The sequence below is a fragment of the Cryptosporidium bovis genome (assembly GCF_009768925.1).
Source record: "Cryptosporidium bovis isolate 45015 chromosome Unknown contig_3, whole genome shotgun sequence".
NCBI lineage: Eukaryota > Apicomplexa > Conoidasida > Eucoccidiorida > Cryptosporidiidae > Cryptosporidium > Cryptosporidium bovis.
This window is the reverse complement of record NW_027125024.1, coordinates 563,285-587,592: the sequence shown is the minus strand read 5'-3', so window position 1 is coordinate 587,592 and position 24,308 is coordinate 563,285. Positions and strand designations below refer to the sequence as shown.

Here is a 24,308-nt window from a genome sequence, read left to right as displayed (position 1 = left end):
CCAATGCTGAAATAGTAATTGTTTCTATTAATTGATTTCCTTATCTTTTTATAAAACTTTTAAAATATAAAGTGTATTATTATTCAATATTCTAGTTTTTTAATTGGTACTTTTTCCTCCTAATCGAACTCAGCTATTTATTATTAGGACAAAAAAATAACAACAAAACGCATTAACTCAGATCTAGATTGTGTTAATAATAGAAAAATAATTCAAGAATCTAATACTTATTTATGGTGGCTTTTTTTCTCGCCTTTTTTTTGGTGGGAAGCCTCAAGACAATATTAATTATATCTTTTTACCGGTACTTTTTTTAGGCGCCACTTTTGTTTTATTGCATGCAGCAATTAAAATATGAACAGGCATTTTTATTAGTTTGATTTTTGTTCAAGTATAAATGATGAAGTAGATGCATATTTAAAGGAGTAGTGTATGTGATTAACAATAGGCAGGCATTCAGATAACAACTAGCTGATCGTGTATATCACCAAATATTTAAATCGAGTAATACCAAAAAGACGAATGCACCTTTAGTTGTGACCCTCTCCCCACCTTCACGACCAAGGTAGAGTCCTAGCACACTTGAAGTAAGCCAACAATGTTGCGATTTACATCTCAGCTTTGAATTCCACAAAGAAAAAGGAAAGGTGGAGGGAGGATATATTGGAAATGAAATGGAGGACAGAATAAAATTAAGCTAAACAAGTGTAATAAATACTAGATCAAAATAATTTATCAGAATAACCATTTTGATGTTATTTTAGATTTAATCTTAAAACCTCACCAGAAACCTTATATTAATTTAAAAACTTGAACTTAACTTAAAAATAGCAACAGTTTCTTTTTGACTATCTTTTTACAACTTGTTAAAGCTTACAATTTCACAAGATTGAACGAGGCCGTATTCTTCTTCGTCTTCATCTTCATCTTCATCATACGCATCATCTCTTTCGGCAAACTTCTTCTTCTGTTCCTCTGTCATTCCCAATGTTTCAATGGAGTCAATAATATCTTGAGTGTTGACCAAATCATCAATAATGGTTGCTCCCATCTGTAACTTAAACAAGCCGAAAGCAACTGGTACTTTCTTTTCACCTTCAGAAAATTCAACACCGTCAATTTTAAGATCTCTGATCATTTTAGCAACCTGATCTAAATCAACATCCAATGATGAAGGTTTAATATCTAAAACAAGAGATGATTTGCTAGCTGGTTTTTCCTTAGCCTTCTTCTCCTGCAATGCCTTCTTTTTTTCGTTCATGGCTTTTTTTGCTGCTTCTAAATCCTCATCATTATCATCACCAAATAAGTCAAAGTCGTCGCCATCTGATTTTTTATTTTGCTTTGAGTTATCCACTTTCTTCATGTACGGTTCGCCTGGAAAAGCGTTCATTTCATCAATACTGAAGCTCACCATGTGTGATATATATCTCTGAATATGAGTATAGTTGCATGGACAACCCGTCTTTAAAATAGTATGAAGTGCTTCTACATCGTCTTGAGAAGGAGTTGGACCACTCATGTATGATCTTGTCGATAGGTAATCATCCAACTTTTTCATACCTGAATCGGTCGAAATATTCCCAAATTTATTCATCATTTTTATTTGTTGTGTTACTAAACAAGTAAAATTATTCCAAAAAACTGCTATTATTAAAACAAACTCTTCCTATTTTATTTTAATTATTTTTTGACATTCATACAACCTTAATTCTTTTACATTTAAATGTTTATTATTTGTTAAATATTATTATTTAAAATTAAATATTGATATTTACAGATGAACTATTGGCGCCAGTATTATTTATATATAATGATACTCTACTAATAGTCAGAGACAAAATATAAATGCTAGATGTGGTGAAAAGTCCGGTTAAGGGGGGCAGACGAATTTATACTTTATTTTTATTATTCTTAATTTACAATGATATCATTATTGTATTTTGGTATCTGTGTAATATGTAATTTAGTTGTGATTTAATTAGTTACTTTGTGATCTGATGCGGACTGTGCTCTACAGCAATTTATCATTATTCTTCACGGTATTTTTAATAGGTTTCTAGTTAAAGCCCGTTGAAACCTGACCTACCTGTATTAGGTGGTGCCAAAACTGTGTAATTTTAACCTTTTCACTGCTTTTTTCATCTTCAGCCCTGGCTGTTCAACATCCCTTTTCCATCATCCTTCCCCGCTTCTCACAGACCTAAAGCTCGCTACCACGAATTTTATGTGGCGGCAGGGTTAGAAACTATAATGTAGAATAAAAATCAATTTGAGATTTAAAGATAATAAATGCATTTAAATTGTAGATGAATAATTTGAAGATAGTATAATAGTGAAAAATTAGAATAGGGAGTGTTAGTATTTGGGTAGTAAATGATACTTACAAAACCAACATAACAATAAAGTCACACATCAGAACAAGGACACTTGTATTATATTAAGTTTTGAAACAAAATATATTGAAATAAGTACATAGGCTAATACTAAAGTATGTGTGATTGTCTTGGTATATTTTTAACCATATTTGGTACTGTAGGTAACGACAGTAATGCTGTCTGTGAAAACCAATTTGAAGTGAGTGTAACATCAATTGATTCACCAGGTGATAATAATATTGAATTAGTTGGTGGGATTGATTTTATAAATGATTTAAAATACTGTTACACTAAAATAATGGATATTGAGGATTATAATCTATTTATTCCGACAGAAGGTTCTCCAAAAAGTACGTAAAAAATATGTCAAATCATATTAATTTTAAGTACAATTAGTTTACTAATAATTCTTCTTCAGGCGTTTCAAATTATGAATTGCCAAAACTCTTAAATGATATAAAGTATGGCGAAAAGGTTATAACTCAAAGCATTCTAGAAAAAGATATATCTGATATATCAAGCATTTATATAAAAGAGAGTGAAAAGAGTAAGTTAATATTTCTTTTCTTTTACGAGTTTTTGTTAACTGATTAAATTATTTCTGTTAAATTAAAAAGAGGAGTGCATTAACAATATGATAGGAGATTGGGTACTAATAAGTGAATACTCTGACGATATGGAAGAATTTCTGCGTGAAATAGGCTTGAGTTTGATGAAAAGAAAAGTGTTGAATAGAGGGACATATACAATGAAATTGGATCATAATATTGATGAAAAAAAGGTTAGAGTTAGAATTGAACCATTTATTGGTCCTACTCAAACAATGTATTGGGATTTATCTGGAAATTTATTCACCGAAAAAAATAATGAGGTTGGAACATGGATCAATAAACTTGAATTTATAAGGTTTAAACATATTAAAACTAATAACAATAATCTTTTAGCAATTAATATAACAAGAACCAGTGATAATTTTCCGGGAAAAGTAGTGGAAACAAGATGGACTCAAACTAATTCAAAGTATGGTTTCATTAAATATATTAGATACAGGTATGTAAATCTCACTAATAAAGCTGTAACGTTTTAATATAGTTACTAATAATAACCCATTCATTTTATTTAAATATAAGACTTTTTAATATAGATGAAAAGTGCAAAATAGATATATTTAGAGCATTCAAAAGAAAATAGTGTATAATACCCTTGATTAGTTTATTTATGTTAATAACGAAATATATGAAACATGAGGAAAATAAGTAGTTTGAATAAAAAATCTTACAGATATATTGCTATTATTTGATTAAATAAATAAATTAATGTTATATAATAAAAATAAAACATTAGTTATTTACAAGCAAAAGTTGAATAAAATATCATGGGAAACACAATTGTGGCATCCCCAAATACCTTTACTGGATTACTATTGGCTCTTATTTTCCCCCAGCTAACAGCCTCATCCGGGGAAGCTCCAGAGTCAGAACCATCGTATTCAGTGGCAACTGATATGTATACAGCATAGTCCGCACCATTTCTCATCAGATTTGCATTGCAAACATGGTGTTTAGGAGCCCCACCACCGAGGATAATTATTCCACTCTTTTTTATAAATGTAGCTAAATCGTTTATTCTTCTAATATCCTCAACAACATCTATTTTAAGACCCTGTTAATTATTTTGCGAAACAAAATGAGTAAAAAGTAATTTTAATTATATATATAAACTTACTGGATTTCTATATGAATGAAAGAATAGATTGTCGCCTAGAGATCCATCAGTTAAACCGGGACAGAAAACGGGTATATCATTCTTATAACACCAATAATAAAGTGAATCTTCACTGTTTATTTTTTTTCCAAGAAAATTGATTAGTTTAGATGGTGTCCAATTAAGTGATTCTTTGTTTTGTATTTCAAGCATCTCATCCAATAATGGTTGCAACCATTCTTCAAATTTGATATAATTTTCATTGGGCACGATTAAGTTTCCAATCCTATTCCAACCTTTTTCCCTTAGTTCACTCCCTTTTAGATTAAATTCTCCCAAATACGTGTTTCCCAGAACCTTAATGAAGTCTTCTTCCACTCCACCTGCTGATGTTACTATTACATCGACCAACTTGTTTTTGGCCAAGTAAACGAACATCTCCCTCAAACCTGAGGAGATCATGTTTGAGGTGAAACTTAGCCATATTGTACATTTAACTTTTTTCCTGTATTCTATATCGTTGTATGGTTCCGACTCATCCGGTTCAATTTCATCATCTGAAAGACGCCAATCTAACATTCTATTTATCTCATCTATTGCTTTACCTATATTTGACGCCTGGAATCCCATATTTTTAATATTTTTGCAGTACTCTTTTATTGTTATATCCTTTAATTTTTCACCTGTAGGCCCATAGGCGACTTCTCTATTTAAAATAGGCTCGCTATGTAATAGTACGTTCTTCGCTGCATTCTCTGGAACTTCTTCATTTGAATTTATTAGATCCATTATTATATTCCCAAAAATGACAAACCTGTTGAGTAATATAGTTAATCTTGATATTTTAATAGGAGGTCTGTAGATAATAATAAAGACTGGTTTATCTAACAAATGATATGCCGCCAAACACTATAATCAAAATATGATACCAAGAAAAGCATAATATTTATTTTTATTAAGAAAAAAAAGTTTTGTAAGAACAGCACAATAGGTATATGGGAAATAAAAGTTTTCTGTAAAACATAACAGGCTGAAAGCCAATGATTCGTGAATTTAGTAAACACATGTAAGCATCGCCTAGACCATATTACAAATACATATTTATTATTTGTGGGAACCAGTAGTATCTGGGAAAACCCGAACATAATACAGGTGGTCATATAAAATTTATCAACTGATCATGTTGTGCCAATATTCCAGTTATTTCTAAACATTTAAATTGCTTTACATATGTTTTTAATTTGACATGTTTCAACTAAAACAAGTAAAATCATATCCCGCTATATAGTACATATTTAATTATTTAAAGGATGTTCTTATGTACAAGTCTTTATGTATAAAATGAAACAATTGTATTAATATTGTGAACACAGATTAATTTATTGTCGCATTAATACTTTCACAATATTAATTAATGGCAAACAGTACAATAATATACTTAGTGGTAAGGAATAGGCGGGAATACTGAAGCTATAGAGAATATGTATATTATATATAGCCTAGTAAATTTTATATATTTAAAAATATGTAGTATAATTTAGCGAAAATATATATAAAAAACATACATTAAGTAAAACATAAATAGGCACAAGTAATACAAATAATAATAAAAATAAATAGCTTATACGTAAACAAATAATATTACTTGTTATAATATAAATTATATATAAATATAGTCCAAAATGATTACTAAGGTACCTAATTTGGCCCCCTATTTAAATAGCTGTAAAAGATTTCTAATCCCCCTCATTTAAAAAAAATTCCCTCTGAAAGTAATCAAGGGAAAATAATGTATGTTGTTCGCCCGTAGTTGAAAAGGGTGAGAATTTCTCCATAAAGATTTTGTCCAGTAATTTTAGGATATATGGTGGTAGAGAAACATCAGGAACGAATTATTAATGACAAGAAACGAAAGTTTAGGCGTCCCTATCAGAAATCACTAAATGGAGTTCAAAAAGGGAAAGATAAAGGTCAAAATAATGGTTCATTAAATGATTCTAACTCCATTAGTAATAGTAAAAATGAAGGATACACTGTAAAGGATGTGGCTATTGTTGACAATTCAATAAATGATTTGAGCGATAACTTGAATTCGAAAAAAGACACTACAAGTAGTTTTGAAGTAGGACAAAACAATGGTACAAAACAAAATTACAATAATAAAGATAATATTAATGCTAATAATAGTGTAAATAACAGAAACCAAACAAACAATAACAACACCATTAACAGTGATAATAATAGAAATCGGGGGAGAAATAGCCAAAATAGGAATAAAAATGACAAAAGTTATCAATTAAGCAGTTCATCTCACACTAGACAAGCAAATAACAAAGTACAACACAACAACAAACAAGCTTATACACAATATGTAAACAATAGTAACAATAATTATAATAATAACAATAATAATAATAGTGGTAATAGTTATTATAACCATAACCATAGTCACAATTACCATCGTAGCAATTCGAACAGCGGTAATATTAATAACAATAACATTAACCAGTCACATTATTATATTCGCAATGATAGATTCAGTCAGGACAAAAGAGGTAATAACAGTAAAATGTATTACTATCAACCCAATAGTAAGAAGTATTATTATAACAATAACAATGCTGACTACAGAAAACAAGTGAATAACACCAACAATAATACTGCAGGAAGTACAGCTACTCAAACTCAAAATAGGCAGCAGAACTATAAAAATGCTCAATATTACAATGGTAGCCAATTTAAGAATAGCCGTACTCAAGACCAACAATCGACTGCTTCTACGAAAAATGTTGGTGTTGAGAAGAATGTTTCATCTATACCCTGTACTAAAGAGACCGTTATTGACGATAGAAAGAATAGTAGTTGTGATATAGAAACTGTAAATATTAATTCAGACAATAGTTGCGATGTTTTGAATGATAATGGCATCAACAGTGGTGCTGGTCTCGATAGGGATTTGGGAGTAGGTAACGCCGGTAATCAAACAAGACGCGATTCAAATTCGCAAGCTGTTGGAGGTTCAAAGTACAAGAATAACAATGCAAATACCGGTGGGAAGGTTAATAAGGTAATATACAATAGTAACAAGAATAAAGATGATTACAGAACTTTTGTGGGAAAGGAACACAGCTCAAATAAACCACTAAACATTGCAAGAAATGAATGTGAAGTTAAAACACCAGATAGTAATGAAGATAGGAAACCTAAGCAACAGTTAAATAACAGTGAGCAAAAAGTAAAAAATAAACGCGATAATAATGGTGGTTTCAATTACAGAGGTAGTGATAACAATTCAGCCCAATACTATAATAATTACTATTATTACAATTCCAACAGAAATTTCGGATCTGGTAATAATACCAATAATTCATGGAAAGGTGCCAATCAATCGTATCACAAACAGAATTATAGATATAATAATGTAAAATCATACAATAAATACAGTAACAATGGTTACTATAACAGTAATAATAATAACTATGGTAGCAATGCAATATACAGTAAACAGGTAAATAACTCAAATAGTGTAAACAAGTACCAGGGGGAATTTGAGTCTAGTTATTCTGTGGAAAGCAATAGAAGTTACAATAATCCCGCATCATATGACGACTACAAAAATAAGAAGAACAAGAGACGTTATAAATCAGGCGGAAGAGATAATTCTATAATTAGTAATAATAGTACAAATAATGGTGGCGGAAACAACTATGACCTAACAAATGAATGTAAAGACTTGAAGGATGAAATTAATGAATCAAAAAAAGACGATACTAATGGAGACAATGATGTAACTTCTGAGGCGAACGATGATATTGGGAATTCCGGTGATAATTTTGCATTGAATGATAGGCTTAAGAATGAGGAGGATAAAGGTGTATCTGTAGTTGATGAAAACGGTTCAAAGGAGGACACGGTAGATAACAAGAGTTGCATTGGTTTGTTTGACAAAAAGGAGTCAAACACAGATGCTTCGCTTGGTTCCACTGTGAATAAAGCAACATTGTCAACAGTTGCTCAAAACAAGGATGAAAGTTATGTTTCCGGGGCAATCGATGAAGGCAAGGATGGTGTTAATTCTGGTCCCAAGAATACTACATCTTTAGATTATAATGGTAACAACGCCAATAGTAATTGTAATGAAGGCAATGATAATGGTGCTGGATGCGGTTACGTTTCAGGCAGTAGGAATCAAACATTGGGATCTGGGATTGGTTTGTGGAGGCGTACAAATCAAGGAAATCAAGTGGTTGATTCCCTTGAAACAGTTAGAAGGACAGTAAAAAGTTTACTAAATAAGATAACAGTAGAAAAATTCCCAGTAATTGCAGAAAAACTGGCAGTTTGCATAGACAACATTTCAAATGTTGATGAATTAGAAGAATTAGTAAAACAAGTGTTGGACAAGGCAATTACAGAGCCAGATTTTTCTGAAATGTATGCCGATTTATGCCAGATACTTAAGTGGAGAAGTCCGATTCTAATTAAGGAAAATAGTGTTACGATGGGATTTGGAAAAGCATTATTATTAAAATGCGAACATGAATTTAAAAATCTCCCTAGAAATATGACCCCTACTGACGAGGAACGTGAAGTTTATGATTCAGAGGAAATAGAAATTATTTGTAGGAAAAGAAAATTACATGTGTTGGGTATAATTAGACTCATTGGTGAATTGTTTATTAGAAGAATGTTTCCAATGAGGAGCTTAAATGAACTTGTATTTGACTTGGTTATGACACAAGAAAAACCAGATGAATATGCTATTGAGTGCTTATGCCAATTGATCATGACCACAGGATATTACTTAGATTCCAATGAAAAATCGCAGATGATAGTAGATCAGTGGTTTGGTAGGTTAAAGGAACTGCAGAGAACACATATATCCGCTAGGCTTAATTGTTTAATTCAAGATGTGTTTGATCTTAGAAAACACAAATGGGTTAAAAAGGTGCATAAACAGAAAGCCAAAGCATTGGCAGATATTATGAAGGACATTGACGTTGAGGACGTTTTGGGTGGTGCAGCTATTGCCGCACAATATGGTTCTGTAGTAGTTGTTGGTGAGAGATCAAATCTCGTCGGCAATTCTGCTTATAACAGTTACATGACATCACAAGAAGAGTTATATATTTCGAAACAAAAGAATCAACAAAGATAGACGTTATTTTCTTTTCTACTTTGATAATCAATTGAATTTGTTGATTAATATTAATATAACATTTTTAGGAATAATGCGTAACACTGAATAGTTATTGTTATTATTAATATTTTTTTAAAGATAAGTTAGTTTGTTTCGTTTACTTGCGACCACTTATTTACATATGTATACCATATTTTCCACTTATATTTGAGTATTACCTAGGGATTTGAATGGGAACGGAAATAACATATGATTTTGTTTTCTTGTTCAATTGTTCACTTTAGTGGAGATAAAGTAATAGCAATTAGTGACGTTTAATAATTGTAATTACTATCATTTCTATTTGACAATTTTCTAATATTTTCATGTTTTAATTGAATTTGTGACTACCTCAATGTTTGGTATTTCGTTTATTCCTTCTAAATGAACGGTTATGCTTCCTTCTTCAGGGATTTTACCTCTAAGCTCCATACTTGCTTGCTGTTCTAATGGTGATATTCCTGATATCTCCTTTCTCATTTCTCCTAAATGTAAACACAGAATCTTAAATTTAAATGAATTGTGATTAAAATACATATATAATAGTGATAATAATAGGAATGTGAAACTTACACTCATTGTGATCTTTTTCATAATATAGTTTCTCGCACCGACTGTATCCGAACATAATGTTTCTATTTCACCTTCTTGACCAAATGTTACTGTAAAACACTGATCTGTGCTTGGAGTTGTGGCTAATGGTGGTGTAATTTCACTCAATGATATTGATTTAATTAATTTCTAAAAATAGAGATTAGCGAATATTCTATCACAATATCCCATATGAATATACCTAATAAACTTACTCCTTTTGAGTTTATTTCAAAACTCTCATTACTCAAGTGTGTGTCAACTATATCTCCCATTGATAAATCTGAAAGAGATGGAATTCTTTTCATTACACTTTTCATATCAAAATCACATAAGTCCTTTCCATAGTTGTACTTTCTAGCTTTCACCACCTCACCACTAACTGCACCACAAAATCCAATTAGGCATATTAGCAACTTTAGTCTCATTTTTTTTGTTGAGTAGCGAAATTTATATATATTATATTTGAAGCTGTAAGTATTAAATAGAGTTCAAAATGGAAATACAGTTTATTATTAATACATTCTTGTCTCTTATTGAGTTATTTAATTTATTATTTCCACATGTCAAATTTACATGCAAATTTTGTGCATGCCCAATATAACGGTATACCATTTATTGTACAATTTCATGTCCACACAGAATAAATGCAGAATGGCAATTTTACTTACTATTGAGAAAAGAGTGTAGCAAAATGCAAAAGACATAAATTACCAAAAAAAAGATTACTATCATTGAAAATAACTCAGTAATTAAACATTAATAATCAATATCAGAAGAAGGAAAGAAAGAATTACCGAAATTATCACCCTTAAACTAAAAATTGATTAAGAGACAATAAAAATGTGTATTATCCTATAATTTTTCTTCTCATTTTAATAAATATTTGGTCAACTATCCATTTACGATCATGGGGTATATATCTTTTATTTGAGCCATCACGCCTAAATAAGATTTGAAATAACTTATTCTTAAATATACTAAAAAAAAAGGAGTCAATAAACTTACGTTAACATGCAAATATCGTAGAGCGAATTTATGTACTTAATGAGGTCATCAACACTATAGGTGACTTCTTTTAAGTTGGAAAATGCACACTTAATGCTTTGTTCATATATTTGGCAAAGCCCTGATATTAGAAAGAAATAATGGTTTTTGTGGGAGTTTAAATTGAACAAACATAACATACCGTCAACCGCCTGAGTAACTGAGTCATAATCCATATAAGAGCGAGTGCTTATATCGTTTGAGTATTGTATTAAAAGTAAAGTGTGAAGTCCTTGATACTGATTCATTTTTTTCTTATTGTTAATATAATATGATGCATATATATTTAAAAAATAATATTATTAATAAAAAACAATTAAATTAATCTGATTAGTGTATAAAAACCATACATCTATTGGTATTATATTTTTTAATTATCAAATAATCACTTGTCAAAAGTATCAATACTCTTATCTCGTAAATTTGGCAGATTTAATTATAAGTTATAGACCGGAGGATTTTCAATATAAATACACAAAAAATAATTACAATTATTTTAAAATTAGTATAATTAAGATAAGATTTGTAATTTTATTGAAAACATAGGTCATAAAGGAAAAACAGTTTTCTTCTTGTAAATCAGATCTTCATTGCGGTATTAAACTGTATTGCTTCAACTATCCCTCAACTAATATTAAAAAAAACAATTTGGCGCTAAAGATGCATTCTTTTTTCTGTATAATAAAAATATATATATATGAAATTGTAATATACTTATTAATGTAGAAATGAAGTGAATATTTTTATTCCCTAACTCATTTAATGTTTTAAATATTCATTTGGGAACAAATAGCGGACACGTGACACTAGATCCAAATAACATTCAAGTAACATAAAATGAGTGAAAAAAAACATGTGAATAAAGAAATGAATAAACATTTAAACATCAAGTATTTAATGGAGTTCACTTTAATAAGCATTGGTTTGTTCTAATACATTTCTATTAAAATAAAAGATTAATAATACGACATTGACGGCTTTGTGGGCTAATAGTACATTAGAGGTGCAATTAGCGGTATAATGCTTGTAACTAAGATCACTAAATAAATGCAATAAAGGTCAAGAAAAAGTAATTGTTGATCAAAAAAGGAAAATAGGATAAATTAATTGGAAGATAATTAAAAAAATTGGAGTGTGTTATGTTAAATTTTGATATTTATTTTTTGAATGTGCAGTTATATATAAATACAATAGCAACTCTAAAAATAGTTGAAGTATTGTATATACAAATATATAGGTAAATATATTGAAATTAGTTTGACAATTAAGTGCGGACAAGTCGAAATATATGTTCTATTAGATAGAATTAATGAAACAAGTTAGTTTGACGATTCCAAAACCGACTTTAGTAAATGAGAGTGAAATAGGGGATATATCATTGACAATAAAAAGCAAGAATAATGGCATACAAATAGTGAATTCATGGCCGTTTGCAATACCAAGGTATAAATATGACTTGAATGACGTGCTAGAGATATCAATATATTATCTAAATAAGAAACACAAAGGAGTTTGCAGCAATGATAAAAATAACGGGTCGGATGAGATAAATTTGTATTCAATTTTTAATTTTCCATGTAACCTATTAAAAGATATAGATATAATAGGAAAAAAACAGTGGATATTAGGTCTGGAGAGATTTGGTCTAGATAGTAATTTTTTAACTGAGGTTGATATTGAGAATTCTGTTAAGAACATTAAATTGATGGAGGAAAAAGCCAAAAAAAATTTTAAATTATCGAAAATATATTTGATATTTTACTCATGTAAAAGAACGGTAATGAATATAGAGGAACAAATGTATAGTAGTCATAATTTAATGGGTTGTATAAAGAATAATGATTGTAATACAGATAGGATTATTTCAATAGACACAACGAAATTAATGACAAATATAGATAAACCAAATAGAATTTCAATGGGAATCAAACCGGAGGATTCAGTATCAAGAATATCAGTAAGAACTAGTGGTTCAAATACGTTGATGAGAACAAAAATGATAAAGCAAAATATATCAGAAAATTCAGAAGATTTATCAGATGCAATAGAAATGATAAATAAATATATAAGTAAATCAAAAAAAAATGAACAATTTGAAAATAACAATAATATTTGTGATGATAGTGGTAAATATGATGAAAATAATTCAAGTTTATCAGATAAAATAAGAAATGGTAATAATAGTGAAATAAAGCTGATATATAAAAAAGGTCTAATGAAGACAAACAATGAAAATATTGCAAATGATACAACAAGTATAGTATCAAAAGCAATATCATCAAGCGAAATAAAATTACAAGAAAAAAAGATATCACAGGAGAGATTACTGAAATTGCAGTATATATTTACTCTATGGAGACAAAAAACAAAAAAACAAATAAGTATAAGAATGAATAACAACAAGTATAAAAAAATAACAAGTATATATAAATTAAATAGAATAATAGAATTAATAGAGATAAGGAACAAACGAAATTTCATATATTTATTATTAACAAATAAGATATACACCGAAAGTAGCATGAGCATAAAAAAGTATGTATATGAGAATCAACAACTGAATAATGAGAGATATGTATTAGAGGAAAAGTTAAATTCAGTAATATCAGATAATCATTCAAAGATGAATTATTTGCAGGAAAATATGCTTTTGAAGGATAAAGAGATATTTGAATTAAAAAAAAGGGTAGAATATATAAGTAAATTAAAAGATGAGTTAAATGATAAAGTTAAAAATACTAGTAACGAAAATAATATATTAATTAAAGAAGTGAATACATTGAATAATTATATAAATAGTGAGTTAAAGGTGTTTGATGAGGATAAAAACAAATATATAAAGGAGAAAAAAGAATTAGAATTAATAATAGATAAAAAGATAAAAGAAAATACAAGACAATCAGAGGAAATAAAATACTTAAATTTAGAATTAGTAGAAACGAAAAAAATATTAGATGTTGTAAAAAAGGAAAAAAATATGTATATTAAATTAAATGATGAGTTAAATAATACAAGTATAAATATTGAAGAAGAGAAGAATAAATTAATGAATGAATATAATGAAAAAATAAATATAAAAAATAAGGAAAATGAGGAATTAAAATTAGAGAATATAAAGTATAGGGAAAACAATGATTTATTAATGAAAAATAATAATAAATTGGTTGAAGACAATCGTAATTATAAATTAATGTGTGATGAATTAAATGTTGAAAAAACTTCATTATTAAACTCGGTGTATGATTTAATAAATCAGGTTGAAAATGAAAAAATGGAAAGAATACGCGAGTTGGAAAATTCGAGAATTTTATTTCAAAGTATTAATAATGTTAACAGTAATAATTTATGTTTTTCAGTTAATTCAATGAATAGGAGTAATAATAGTTTTATGAAAAGTAATGTAAATAAGAACAATTATTATTTGTTCGAGGATTATGAAGATGATGATTTAAAATTGGAAGATTTAAAAAATACATGTAACAATGACAATTATAGTCTCAATAACTTATATAAAAAAGATGTTGAATTAACAGTAAGTAGTAATAATGTGCTTGTCGAGATAATAGATCAGGATATGTTTAATAAGGGAGGAATAAAAAAACCAATATGCGATATTAGTGAATTGACGGTAAATAGAAATAATTTGTTTGTTGAAATAATAAATAATAATAGAATAAATATGAGTAATGTTAATTTGGAAAAGGTTGAAATTATTAGTAATGACACTTGTAATAAGTTATTATTAAGTAAGGAATTAAGTATTGAAATAATAAGCCGAACAAATAATAATAACTGTGATACTTATTATAGTATTGAAAAAGAGGAGGAGAGAAATAATCAAATAGTAGATTTGTCAGAGAGGGTGAGAATATTATCAGAAGAAATGAAAAAATTAAAGGAGGTTGAATTAATTATGAGTACTAATACATCAGAATCTAATATAGATGATACGGATAAAATAATAGGTTCAGCAACAGAAATGTTTAAGATTGCACTGAAAAATATAAAGAATAGTAATATAAAAGATGAAAAAGTCGATGTGAATACTGAAAGTAATAATAATAATAATGCAACGTTTCCGTCTGAATTTTCCTTTAATGCTTGTAATAACAATAAAGACAATATTAATATAGCGGACAATGATAATTATGAGAATAAAGCACATTTATATAAAAACGAAAATGTGATAGATAATTTAGAAAAATTGCCAATAAAAAAAAAGATAAATGATTACAATGTTAGATCTAATAATACTAATAAATTGGCGATAAATGTAGTATCATCACCATTAATTCAAGATAAAGATATTAACTCAAATAATAATAGTTCATCTTCACGAATGATAACATATTCTCTTATTCCAACAGTAACGTCTCCAACATCATCGAATTCATCTTCAGTTATATTAACAAGATCAAATTCAATGAAGCAGAATGTGAATAATATAAATTTAGGTGGTTTAAGTAATAGTAATAATAATAATAATTTTGGTTATCAATATAATAATAATTGCCATTATGAATATAATAATGATAATAATGGAGGTTATTATTTTGCAAAAAGATATAACTCGTTGCCAAGGCAATTAACAGGTAATAATGGATATTATGTAAGAACTGTGCCACCACCATTTTTTCCAAAGAATTGAGTTAAATAGTAGCATATTCTTTCAATATATCAAAGGCGTAAATACATGAGCATCTTTTATTTGGATCAATTTCTAATAATTCTGATATTAAATGGAATATTTTGGGAAATGATTCATAAAGTGGTAATAGTACCTTTTTTAGATTTTCAGTTTTAAAATTAGGATTTAAAAAGTTTTGTATAGAATTGAGTACAGAAAGTTCATTGCCTTCATAAAAGAATGGTGACCATATTATATCTTTATTGTTATCAATTCTTCTACTTCTTTTACTATTATGAATATTAAATTCTACTTGATTTATAATAATATTGAACAATTCAAGTGCAATAACACCAATACTCCAATAATCGATGGCAAATGGTATTATGAATGAATTATAGTTATTTGAGTAATCAAGTAATTCTGGAGATTTATAATATATTGTAACTACATCGCTAGTATAATTAGTATGCGAATGATTTCTAATTGATCTAGCGAGACCAAAATCAGCAATTTTAATATTAAAATATTTTCCATTATTATTATCCAAAAGTATGTTTTCTGGTTTTAAATCACGATGAACAATTCCAAGATTATGTAGGAATTTAACAGAATTAACGATTTGGAAGAATACATTAATACCAAATTGTAAATTAATAATATTTTTATTACATTTATCTTCAAAAAAATTTTGTAAAGATGAACCACCATATTCGTAAATTGCATAAATGCGTTCATTTTCAAATATCACATCAATTAATTTAATAATTCCATTAAAATTATGGCTAGATAATTCTTTTAATATACCAATTTCTCTTAATATACTGGGATGTATTCCTTTTTTAGATAGGTCTTTATCAAATACTTTAATGGCAAAATTGTTTTCATTAATATTATTAGTGTTTATGTTTTCATTTTTTGCATTGTATTTTTCATTTATATTTACAGCTTTATATACAACACCGTATGCACCCTGTCCAAGTATGTTTGTGACTTTATAGTTTTTAATAAGTAAATCACTTCTAAGGTATTCGTTACTCCTTCTTATCATGATTAATTTAATTTAAGTATGTAATTTTATTTGCTTCCATAACTATTTTTAGCCGTATTATATTGTATTACATATATATATATTAAATATTTGTATACTTTTGTGTATATTATGAAAAAAAAACAAAAGTTGTATTTAAGTATTTTTTGACATTCATGCTGTGTGTAAGAAATCGAGTAAAAATAATGATGGTTATTACAATAATTAAAAAACGATTTTAACTAATGATTTTTGTATTCCTTTCAATTTTACCTTGAATGCATGCATGTAAATAATTCGGGTTATGGTGGCGGCAATGTGTGGTACCGAATATTTTCAAGTTTAATTGTGCGTACAAAAAAAAAATATTAAAAGGAGATAAATGTAATCTTAGAATTAGTGTAGTAAAACGCTGTTATTATCGAGGTTTAATGCTAGTTAATATGTGGTTTGCGTTATTTGAATATTATAGATTGTGATATGAATATCGAGATAAGATCATACATTGTTTAGAAAGTATAAAGAAATAAAGCAAATTTAATGGAGTAAATGAACCCAGAAGGTGATTAAGGAGACAATAATTATAAAAAAGGTTTGACTTGCGTAAAGGACAGAGAAATAGTTATAAAAGAATAGAAGGACTGTAGAAAAGAACATAAAGTAGTGAACCATGTTGAGATACTGTGCAGATAAAAAGTCTCCGGATAAAAAAATAACATCAGAAAATTTGGAAAAATCGGGATTGATGGACTTAGATGACACTTTGAGGGGTTTGCTACTGAAAAATATATATAAAGTAGAATTCAAAGATGACGTATTGAGAGAGATAATGGGTGACAAGGGTGTTACATTTGGTCCAGGAGAAATAATGGGAATATTTGGATCAAGTGGTTCAGGAAAATCAATGTTGATACAACACATTATATCTAATTTAATACTACCAAAAGAAATAAACGGGGAGGATTTAAGAGTGTATTACATAGATACTGATAATGGTTTTTTCACGCAGGTTTTTGTAGAAAAGCACCTAATACCTACAATAGAGAAAAGAATGATCGACTTAGAAGGCAAATCAGAAAAAAATTATATTCACGAAACTATAAAGTACAATAAAAATAAAAAGATTTATTTGAATAATACAGTAAAATTGTGTTTGAAAAACTTAAATGTGATACAAATTTCTGATTTGTTGGACTTACTTTGTGTGATTAGGGAAATAACATTAAAAAGTTATGACTTAGGAGTTTTTGTAATAGATTCACTTAATTTTTGGAATATAGATATAAATTCACTAGTAATAACTAATATTAACGATCAAGGATTAATCACAAATAAACGGGAAACGAGTTATTACAACCACATATTTGGTTATTATACAAATAGCAACACTATATTTAATTCAATATATTCGCTAATTAAATACATCACGCATAGTTGTGGTTATATGGGAATAATATCAATTAATGACTGTGAATCATTGCATGCATTGAATTTTAAAACAAAGAATAGCAACAATATATATTCTGAAGAATTAGTTGAATTGGACAATTTATACTACTTAAAGAATAGTCAAACAGAAAATAATGTAGATGCTAAAAATAGTTGCTTTAATGTAAATGAAGTTGTGGTGCTGAAATTTTTGAAAATACACAATCAATGTCTAATTAAAAATAACTTAAATAAGTTGCTGTTCAACAAAAATGAATGTAATAACAACTATTTTAAAAGCATTATTTTCATATCTAAATCCTCGTTACCTGTTTGTGAAGAAATACATAACAATCCAAATTATCCAATAATTCCGTCTTATTTCGTTTGCACAAACACAAATAATGAAAAAACATTTATAGCTTTCGACGACTACAATGGCTTGGTTGTCCTGTAGAAAATAGATAATATGTTACTTGAATATCACGCTTTAATATATTTGAACAACGAGTTTAGGCTCTCAATATTTCCATTTTCTTTGAGATCTATAACTTTTTCAATGCAGCCTTTTCCCATGATATGCACCTTGTCGCAGTACTTTATTGAGTCCTTATGATGAGCAATGATAATGACAATGCAGTGTCTAAAGTGCTCGTTTATAAGGTAAGATATCGAAGGCAGCTCGCTTTTATTTCTACTTGTACAACCACCATCTTTTTTGCGAAACTTAATGTTAAGGTGTTTTACATTTCCTCCATCATTCGTTCCATTACTTTTTGAAATGCTTATTTTAATATTGAAGTTGTCACTTAAATCATTATCTTTGCTATTTTTGTGGTCGAAATTAACCCCAAAGTCACTGCCATTAATGTCATTGTCACAGTCTTTGACACCAAAATGGGTTTTATCGTCATCGTTTCCGTTGATCGGTGGTTCATCTACCAATAAAAGTTTGTATTCGGAAGAATTCAGATAAAGTCTGAGAAAAGATATTAATCTTAGTTGAGAAAGAGAAAATATACATTCACATACACTGTAATTCCTGTCAATTTGTTTTTTGGTCTTTTTCCCCATAAACTGTTGAAAATTATCCTCATAGTTATCGGAATAAACGATTGAATCAAGGCCATTAGGCAGGTATTCAAATATTGAATTAAACGACAATTCGTCGATTGCTTTCCAGATATCACTATCACTGTGCTGGTTGAAGGGGTCAATGTAGTTTCTTACAGTCCAGTTTTTGATGTATATGCTATTTTGGGGCAAATAACCTATAAAGTAGTTTCTACCAGTGTTACTGTAAAGTTCATTTATGCATTCCTTAAATATATTGTGACCGTAGGTCTGTCTTACAAGATTATAATCGTGATTCTTAAGATGGTCTTTTTTTAATGAGTATGATTCAATGTTAACCCCATCTAAAATAATGAATCCGTTGTCTAGCTTATAATTACCAAGTATACACTGAAAAAGCGTAGATTTTCCAGAACCCGTTCTCCCAAGCAAACCAATATGTTCACCTTTCTTAATTCTTAAACTTAAATTATTAAGAACGACGTTATTATTGTATGACATAGTTATATCATGTATGATTAAATCCTCATTTAAAGGAGATAGATTATAAATATCACTCTCGTGACTTTTGAGTGATGACTGGCTTTTGTAGAGCTCGCGTCTAGATGATTGCCTCATTTGCTTTTGGAGGATGTGGAATCTCTGAACAGAACACATGTTCTTTTCTAAATCAATAATATTCGTTATAAGTGCCGTTATAGTGTTTGGCAAAGATATTATTATTGATAGAGATAGCACCAAAAAGCTAGATATTAAGGCAGATTGATAGCTATTTGCATATCTTGTTATCCACAATGGTAATTTAAAGTTCAATACTCGAGATATTGTTGGACAAATAAATAAAAGAAGAACAAGCAATATCCCGAAAAATAGAGTCCTAATTAATCTCCAGATGATGATTGAATAGCTATAATAAAAGGTCTTTTGCAGAGTATGCAAAACCTTGTTTGTATCCTTTTTGTAATATTCATTGAACTTCATATTTCTAATGGTATAGGAACCACGAATATTGCATTCAGTTTTATTGCATAGTGGGCCATATGTATTCAACAAAAATCTGTAACTTTCTCTTGTTTGTATTCTCGTTGGTTTAAATATATATATGTAGTAATAGTATGACAGTAACGGAAAAAGCACAATGCATATTGGACTGGACCACAGAATATAACACTGAGAAACCAGTGTGTTAAACAGCTTAATAAGTATTGATAAATTCAATTCTCCATCAATTATTCCCAAATCCATTGAAAATATATTGACTAAAGACTGAGAATCGAGAGAATCAAAAAACGTGAGTGGGGAATTAATTATCTCAAAAAGCAATTTGTTGTGTAATATCGTTGCTGATTTTAGTATTGAATTAACCTCTATAAACGTAGATACTACTTTAACTATAAATACAAAAACGACCATTAAAATAAACACCAACATATACTTGACACCATGTTTGTATAGCAGATTATTGTCAAATTGTTTGTTAAGTATCATTCTTTTTCTCATATCTATATCTGTTCCACTCCAAAGTATAATAACAATATCAATGACAGTGACTGAAATGACTAGTAGAAACAATAGTACAAAAAGTATTATAAAGTTCTTTTTGCCAAAAAAATTCGAAATGTACCAATTATAACTCTCGAATTTAACGTGACCAGATATTTCAGTAAATTTCTCATCTTTGCAAAAATCGTCGTAGAATACAGACAACTCACTAAATTTTCTAGTAATTATCTTGCTCGTCTCTATTTCCATTGCCTTAAACAGTCCGTTTTCACCAAAATACATTTTAGGTTGTTTAACTATTGTTTTTCTGCATATGTTTCTCTTTTTTTTGACACTAATTGCTGATGTTTCTCTTAAAGAGCTAATTTCACCATCATTGGTGTTTTCAAACTCATTTGTACTTGAGTCAATTATTTTATTGTGATTTTCAATGTAATTCGGCGTTTTTTTATCCAATGCATAGTTAAATTCCTCTAATTTCATGTTATTTATTGAAAAAAATCTCAAGTTAAATTCGGTATTGCTCAAACTATTATTTATTATATAAGAGAACGTTGACCTGCTTAGTGTTATTATGACCGTATAGTTATTGGGATTTCTGTGCGGAACTATCAAATCGTACACACCGTTAGTATCTTTTTTTCCAAGTTCCTCTTTAGAAAACAAAGAATTGAGTATCTTACATGTTAAATTTGGATCTATATTCTCAAATGCCGAGTCCATGCATAATATTCTTTTCTTATTTACAGTCTTTTTTTCTTGGTAAATTGATCTAGCAAGCGACACCCTTGACTTTTGTCCGTTACTTAGGTTATTGCCGTATTCTTCTATCACTTTGTCGACGCCTAAGTCCCAATTTTCTACGTCGGTCTTTAGTTGGCACAGTTCACTAGTGAGCTCAAATAAATCATTATCGTACTCCCTTCCTGCTAATACAACTTCTTTAAATGTACCTGATGGTATCCAGGGATTTGAGTTTATAATATCTATGTTCCTTTCTTTGTCGCCTATATAAACATCTCCACTTATTCTAAATAGCTCGCCTAATATCGAATTTATGAATGTACTCTTGCCTGAACCGTGATCACCTATTATAAAACATATATCTCCATAAAAAAGCTTTACATTTATATTAACCAAACAGGGTGATATTCTATTCAAAGATTTATACCTTGAATCCACATCAAATTCTATAGTTTTGTTGCTGTTTATTCCATTTTCTCTAGTCGTTGCGTAGTATTCGAATATTTTATTTATATCTTCTTTATCAAATGAGTTACCGTTTAATAAGGATGTTATTTCAGTCATTCCTGATAAATTTATTAGATTGAAATCAAAGTCACCGGACAAAAGTCTATAATTACTGTTTCCCTCTTTTGTATCAACGGAAAAATGGTCCAAATTATAGATGGAATACAGTTTTTTAAAAAGCAAGTCCAGACCACCTGACGATCTTATGTGTCCAAGTTGGTGTAAATAACGGTATACTGGGTGATCATAAAGCTGCCTTGAAAAGGTAGCATTTATGTAATAAAGCGATATATTTTTGTAATCGTTGTTCATTATTTCGTCTTCTAAAGCCAAAATACTTAGTTTTTCACAAGACTTTTTGTCTTCTAGTAAAGGCGTCTCATCTAGCCTTGAGAATATAAAAGTTTGAATCCTTTTTAGACTTATAAAACCTTGTATCACATAGCCTAGTTCTTCTGGTAAAAGACTCACTGATGTAAAAAGTGTAGATAGTGAAAATATAATGGGAACTGTTGCAGTTCCTGGTATAGAGAATTGATTATAGTAGTGTTTAAATAAGAAACCTAGCGATAAAAACAATACTGCTTGCGAAAAAAAGCTTGAACAAAAGCAAAATATATCTGATATAGACGTTAATAAAAGTTTTTTTCTTCTCCAATTCATTTCATGAGTTCTTAATTCAACCACATTTTTATATACGAATGACTCCCAATTTAAAAGCTTTATAGTTCTTATATTTGAAAGTATATATCTTAAATCTTCAACTCGATAGTCTTTTACGAAAAATAATGGCTTCCTCAAATAACCACTCTTAATCTGTATTATTACACTTATTATTATAAATAACATCAATGTTATTATGCATAGCAACAGCGAAACGTTTATTATCCAACCAATTCTTCCGTCAGTTTTATTTACTGATGAATTCAAAATTAGCGATATTGCATAGCTCGCGAATATAATTCGAAGTGGGAACAATAACACACTTATTAAGTTGCCTATTAACAAAGAACAGGGAAACAAATCTCCCATCATTACATTATAAATGTTAATGTAATTTACTCTAACCGCATAGCTTTTATAATAATCGCTGTTATCGTTAAGGCTTTCATCACCACCATTAATAATACTCGAATTGCTTCCATTAAAAGAGTAAATTTTATTGTCACTGCGAATGCTAGTTAAACTTTTATCGCTTGTTTTACTTTTAAAAAAGTAATCAAAAATTCCTTTTTTCTTACTTACTATCTCCATATCCATTGCAAACGGGGGAATGATTCCATTCTTTTCAATACTCTTTCTAACTAGTAATCCACCAGGTTTCATTAAACCTCGCCACAGTATATTTGCTGCCAAACTTGCATATGTTCTAAATATGAATCTATATTGGTAAAAGACCAAATGAGGTATTGTTATTGCGGAAGAAACCATTATTCCAAATACAAGTAAAAAATTTACTATTGAACTTGTTTTATCACTATCAGATAAAGGCATTGGCTTTTGTAAGTCCGATACTATTCTTCTTATAACTAATCCAACTGAAAAACGTATTAAATCTATTATTATTGTCGATAATACACATATTATCATAAACGGATAATATGCTCGCAGTAAAACCCTCATTAAACTAGGTTCTCTACCACTTAATAATGCTTTTTTTTCCTCATATCTAATTGCTTTCTCTAAATATTTACCAAGTTTCATTGGATCGTCTTTAGAGGGTATACTTGGCAAATCATCCTCTTTCATCATATCCTTCTCTTTTAGTTTCATGTATGGAGATATAAATCCGAATGTTAAATATCTAGGCGAAAAGGAATAATACCATTTTTTTGGTCTATATATTGAATTTCTTGTTTCCTCATTTTTATCTTTTTTCATAGTTACTTTTCTAACATCAACTACGCGGAAGTAACAGTGTTTCTTCTATTAAAACTTAAACGTGAAAAAATCTTCATGCAAAAATATATTTAATCATTGGAACTTATAGAATAAATTAAAAAATTCTACCCTTTTAATTTCTTATCCTTCAAAAAATTTAAGTCAAAAAATATGATCCAAATACGTAAATCGATACACAAATTAATTTATCTGTATTTGTATGTTTGCATTGATATACTAACATATAACAATACTATTGTTACTCTCGTTTTATTCACTTGATTTTAAATTTCATTGGCATTAGTATTTTATTTTATTCATTATAACTTGAATCTGTTTACCGCCAAAACATTTTTTACACAAATTAACATGTTAGATAATTGATTTACATTACTTGTTAAAATTTTTATTTTCGCTTTTTTTTAATTATTTTATGAAATAGAAAAATAATAATAGTGATCAGAACAATCTTTTTGATTTCTATTGACATACACAAATGCGGAATAGTGTACTATAAACAAATTTAAAACCATATAGGAAATAGATTAGAGATTTGATCTTTACTCAAGTAGATTAAGGAACATTCTGTGGGTATCCCATATTAAATAAGTTCGA

The 24,308-nt window shown here is 28.7% G+C and overlaps 11 protein-coding genes across 11 annotated transcripts; 5 read left to right on the top strand and 6 right to left on the bottom strand.

Annotated features, from left to right (window-relative positions):
• Positions 1–856: 856 nt before the first annotated feature.
• FG379_002227 (translation elongation factor 1 beta 1) lies at positions 857–1,600 on the bottom strand (the record flags this gene model as incomplete). Its single annotated transcript, XM_067328096.1, has 1 exon — positions 857–1,600. One exon carries the CDS (start codon positions 1,598–1,600, stop codon positions 857–859), a length of 744 nt encoding a protein of 247 aa, XP_067183635.1.
• Positions 1,601–2,493: 893 nt separating this feature from the next.
• FG379_002226 (uncharacterized protein) lies at positions 2,494–2,736 on the top strand (the record flags this gene model as incomplete). Its single annotated transcript, XM_067328095.1, has 1 exon — positions 2,494–2,736. One exon carries the CDS (start codon positions 2,494–2,496, stop codon positions 2,734–2,736), a length of 243 nt encoding a protein of 80 aa, XP_067183634.1.
• A 276-nt stretch (positions 2,737–3,012) lies between these two features.
• On the top strand, positions 3,013–3,465 carry FG379_002225 (uncharacterized protein; the record flags this gene model as incomplete). The annotated part of the gene is made up of 1 exon (XM_067328094.1): positions 3,013–3,465. One exon carries the CDS (start codon positions 3,013–3,015, stop codon positions 3,463–3,465), a length of 453 nt encoding a protein of 150 aa, XP_067183633.1.
• A 257-nt stretch (positions 3,466–3,722) lies between these two features.
• Positions 3,723–4,871, bottom strand: FG379_002224 (deoxyhypusine synthase; the record flags this gene model as incomplete). The annotated part of the gene is made up of 2 exons (XM_067328093.1): positions 3,723–4,040; positions 4,104–4,871. 2 exons carry the CDS (start codon positions 4,869–4,871, stop codon positions 3,723–3,725), a joined length of 1,086 nt encoding a protein of 361 aa, XP_067183632.1.
• A 1,075-nt stretch (positions 4,872–5,946) lies between these two features.
• FG379_002223 (asparagine-rich protein) lies at positions 5,947–9,240 on the top strand (the record flags this gene model as incomplete). The annotated part of the gene is made up of 1 exon (XM_067328092.1): positions 5,947–9,240. The coding sequence occupies one exon, from the start codon at positions 5,947–5,949 to the stop codon at positions 9,238–9,240; it is 3,294 nt and encodes a 1,097-aa protein (XP_067183631.1).
• A 345-nt stretch (positions 9,241–9,585) lies between these two features.
• FG379_002222 (uncharacterized protein) lies at positions 9,586–10,280 on the bottom strand (the record flags this gene model as incomplete). The annotated part of the gene is made up of 3 exons (XM_067328091.1): positions 9,586–9,765; positions 9,835–10,002; positions 10,068–10,280. 3 exons carry the CDS (start codon positions 10,278–10,280, stop codon positions 9,586–9,588), a joined length of 561 nt encoding a protein of 186 aa, XP_067183630.1.
• Positions 10,281–10,702: 422 nt separating this feature from the next.
• On the bottom strand, positions 10,703–11,147 carry FG379_002221 (uncharacterized protein; the record flags this gene model as incomplete). Its single annotated transcript, XM_067328090.1, has 3 exons — positions 10,703–10,796; positions 10,861–10,981; positions 11,042–11,147. 3 exons carry the CDS (start codon positions 11,145–11,147, stop codon positions 10,703–10,705), a joined length of 321 nt encoding a protein of 106 aa, XP_067183629.1.
• A 1,061-nt stretch (positions 11,148–12,208) lies between these two features.
• Positions 12,209–15,547, top strand: FG379_002220 (uncharacterized protein; the record flags this gene model as incomplete). Its single annotated transcript, XM_067328089.1, has 1 exon — positions 12,209–15,547. The coding sequence occupies one exon, from the start codon at positions 12,209–12,211 to the stop codon at positions 15,545–15,547; it is 3,339 nt and encodes a 1,112-aa protein (XP_067183628.1).
• Position 15,548: 1 nt separating this feature from the next.
• Positions 15,549–16,577, bottom strand: FG379_002218 (uncharacterized protein; the record flags this gene model as incomplete). The annotated part of the gene is made up of 1 exon (XM_067328087.1): positions 15,549–16,577. One exon carries the CDS (start codon positions 16,575–16,577, stop codon positions 15,549–15,551), a length of 1,029 nt encoding a protein of 342 aa, XP_067183626.1.
• A 649-nt stretch (positions 16,578–17,226) lies between these two features.
• FG379_002217 (uncharacterized protein) lies at positions 17,227–18,441 on the top strand (the record flags this gene model as incomplete). Its single annotated transcript, XM_067328086.1, has 1 exon — positions 17,227–18,441. One exon carries the CDS (start codon positions 17,227–17,229, stop codon positions 18,439–18,441), a length of 1,215 nt encoding a protein of 404 aa, XP_067183625.1.
• Positions 18,442–18,467: 26 nt separating this feature from the next.
• FG379_002216 (uncharacterized protein) lies at positions 18,468–23,693 on the bottom strand (the record flags this gene model as incomplete). The annotated part of the gene is made up of 1 exon (XM_067328085.1): positions 18,468–23,693. One exon carries the CDS (start codon positions 23,691–23,693, stop codon positions 18,468–18,470), a length of 5,226 nt encoding a protein of 1,741 aa, XP_067183624.1.
• Positions 23,694–24,308: the final 615 nt, after the last annotated feature.